General features: G+C 42.6%; 1 protein-coding gene across 1 annotated transcript in view; it reads right to left on the bottom strand.

The window, feature by feature from the left end:
* Positions 1 to 1251: 1251 nt before the first annotated feature.
* The window catches only part of SARC_06869 (hypothetical protein), a gene marked incomplete at both ends in the record, with an annotated part of 4406 nt that continues 1790 nt past the window's right edge, over positions 1252 to 3867 (bottom strand). The window contains 3 exons of the mRNA XM_014299202.1: positions 1252 to 1448; positions 2435 to 2500; positions 3624 to 3708. Coding sequence (XP_014154677.1) covers positions 1252 to 1448; positions 2435 to 2500; positions 3624 to 3708 — 348 coding nt within the window. The remainder of the gene's footprint in view (positions 1449 to 2434; positions 2501 to 3623; positions 3709 to 3867) is intronic.

Below are 3867 nucleotides of genomic sequence, written 5' to 3'. Positions count from 1 at the left end.
TATTTGTGTGTGTGTGTGTGTGAGTGTAAGGAATGTCAGTGGATCCGATACTTCGAGTTGTGATAGGAACGGCAATGTTTGAGTATGAACATCATCAGATATGTGGTATAAGTTACGTTCAAATAAGAATGTCGTCATATATGCAGCGTGGGATAAAGAGACCCATCTCTAGGTCTAAACTATCACGCTGTAACTAACATACACGGGGTGCAGCAATAAGATGGCTCATTGCGTGCAGCACGAATCAGTGGACACTCGCATTAATATGTACAGAGATGATCAGTTCCCATATGCACATAGATAGATAACCTCACGCAAATGCTCATAGATGGTTAATCTCTCACATGCACAGAGATGGGTGCCCTCTAACAGAGTACTTCATATATGCATATACATGAGTAATCTGCAACATACATGTAGAAGAGTCGTTGTACACCTACATATGAGAGAACAGGTCTTATCAGGACAATGTAATGTGCCTGTACGTTAATTTGATATGTAAGTGAATCGTGTTCGTTCGACTCGACGTGCGATTTGCTAGGATACTGTAAGAGTATATAAGCGCAAGGACAGACACCTCACGCTTGTCAGTGGCCGTGTACTACCATATCCACCACACATTCGATTGTGACTATTCATTATGTCTATACAATCATATGCATCTGTATATCAGACCTATAGCCCAAATGCCGCTGTACGCCACAAAACATTGCTCATTACATATAGAAATATATACACACATACTACACACACCCCCCACAGACACAAAACATTGCAAAATACATATTAAAATATATACACACATTCTACCCACCCACCACAGACACATCCATAAACCATAAGTACTCACAAAACAATACATACTAAAATACATACGCACACTCTACAAGCCCACCACAGACACATACATAAGCCCTAAGGACCCTCAAACATCCATACACCCTAAATACTCATCATACACCCACCATACACTCGTACTACCTGCTCATACTTATAGCCATGAATACATCCATACACCCTAAGTACTCACCATACACCCATACACTCATTCTTACAGCCATGAAAACATCCATACACCTTAAGTACTCAGCACACACCCATACACTCATACTACCTGCTCATTCTTATAGCCATGAAAACATCCACATACACTAAGTACTCATCATACACCCATACACTCATACTACCTGCTCATTCTTATAGCCATGAAAACATCTATACACCCTAAGTACTTATCATACACCCATACACTCATACTACCTGCTCATTCTTATAGCCCTGGCGTGCGTACTTGATCTCGTCGTACGAGTCCTTTGTCACAAACTTGTACACCAACACATCGCGGGTCTGACCCATTCGGTACGCCCGATCGGCTGCCTGTGCATCGGTGGCAGGGTTCCACTCCGGGTCCAAAATAATCACCACGTTGGCCGCAACCAGATTGAGACCTAATTGGACCGAATAAACCGGATTGGCAAAAATGTCCTATTTCAGAATAAACCGAAAAAACTACGTTTGCACCGACCCGATCGATACTGACAAAATGAAATTCTTATGATGGGTGTTGGAGTTGACAATCGTGACACATATGATGAAAGCACTGACCCAAATGACCACCCCCACAGACATAGAAGGGATTGCACCTACATAGTAGGTATTGTACCTACATAGTAGGTATTGTACCTACATAGTAAGTATTGTACCTACATAGTAAGTATTGTACCTACATAGTAGGTATTGCACCTACATAGTAGGTATTGTACCCGCTCAGAGGAAGGTGCAACTTTGAGGGCACACATAGGGTATGGCCAATGGCCTACCTCACGTGTCTCCCAGAAACCAATGTCCCGTAATACGTCTTATATTTATAAAACGGTACACGCCAAGACACTCTCAAGACATGCGTGGCAGACAGAAGCTTCAAAGGCTTTTTTCTTTCGTTCGGAAAAATGGAGTCCATCCGCATATAATAAGCCAAAAAGACGGAGGCAGCGAAATACTTGTGAAAGTGCGTTGACGGAGCTGAAATTACAACACAACAGGGCATATAGTACATATATGGCATACATTATGATTTATATGTACTCTATACCTGATGTGTACTATATGAACTATTTCTACTGTATACGTTATGTGTACTATATGAACTATATGAACTATATACTTTATGTGTACTATATGAACTGTATGTACTATATACTTTATGTGTTCAATATGCCCTATATGTACTATGTACCTCAAGTGTGTTTTAGGTCCTATATAGCCCTGTGTGTACTACATGTCCTATACGTACAATGTAGTCTTATGTGTACTATATGCCCTGTATGTACGATATTCCTTATGTGTACTACATATCATATATACCATAAGACTTAAGTGTACTTAATGTCCCATGCGTACTATATGCCCTTTATAAACTACATGACTTACATACCTGTGCCACCGGCTGTCTTGCTGATCAGAAACAAGAACTTGTCCTCGTCGTTGTAGAAGGAGTGCACTGCGGTCCAAATAAAAAAACCAAACGATAATGGAGATGCACGTGAGCCATCCGCCTCTAAACTGCAGCAGGTACATACATCAGATACAAAACACATGTTCCTCGGCCGGTGTAGTCGCACACAACGTATATCCCTTTAGTTAGAAACAATGTAAACCACACGCTACTCAGTGGGTGCTGTCGTAACAGCGTGCATCGTTTGGGATAGAGATTACTGTAGAGGTAGAGGGTGTGTTGTTATGCTGCAGCAATCGCCCATGTGGTGTATCCATTCATTCACATCCTTCACGTAATACATATACAACGCGCATGAACACGCTGCTATTGTCGCAGAGTTCGTAGTGGTGCGCATATCACGCGGCAAGGCTGCCCCGCTATGACGTGTCACAGTCTGTATCTCTCTGATTGAAACACCTCACAGAACGAAAAACAAAAACGCGAAACAGACAGCAAGCGCATAGGTAACGCCCGCAACAATTGGAGTGGAGGACACTATCATACACCTCAAGTACCTATCCAGCATAGACATCTAGCTCATCAACGGGTTAAGGCTACATGCCCCATAAACACGCACAAACGAAGTTAGTGCCACGTACAAACCCGGTTTTGAACGACAGTGTTTAGTCGGGTGGGGTATATGATGCTGCATGGCGTGCGCATGTCACCACTTTTCACTGCCTCACGACACGCAGCAACACACTACAGGGTGTGTGTATACTATAAGAGTAGAATAGATCATCAACAGTCACTGTAGCCCATCTACGCTGTAGCATGTGCGACATGGCATACGGAATACAGCTAACCTATCGAATTAATCTGTCGAGTTAGCCTGTTGAACTAATCTACCGAACTAATCTATCGAATGAATCTATCGGAACTAATCTATCGGAACTAATCTATCGATTTAATCTATTGAGTTAGCCTCTTGAACTAATCTATCGAACTACTCTATCGAACTACTCTATCGAACTAATCTATTGAACTAATCTTTCGAATCAATCTGTCGAGTTAGCCTGTAGTAATAATCTATCGAACTAATCTACCGAACTAATCTACTGAACTTCTATCGAACTAGCTGATATCCGTAAAGCGACACAGTACGCTCAATGCAGTCCCCACCTACCCATCTTAGCGCGTGCTTTGGCGTTCAATTTGCCGTCAATCCGACAGTACCCGTAACTGTTCTGTATCGCGTCTTGCACAATGTCCTGTGTTGCGAACGGCGGAGGTCCCAGTAAAGACGCTCGAGGTTAGTCACTGCGTCTGCTCAGTGTAATTGGTGTGCGATGCGATTCGCTATAAATAGACGGCGATGCGGCACTCAAATGCGCAGGAATGGATACTATGGAATGGCTGTTATGCAATAC

This window comes from Sphaeroforma arctica, assembly GCF_001186125.1.
Source record: "Sphaeroforma arctica JP610 unplaced genomic scaffold supercont1.513, whole genome shotgun sequence".
Lineage (NCBI taxonomy): Eukaryota > Ichthyosporea > Ichthyophonida > Sphaeroforma > Sphaeroforma arctica.
The sequence above is the reverse complement of the archived record's forward strand: the minus strand, read 5'-3'. Positions and strand labels throughout refer to the sequence as shown.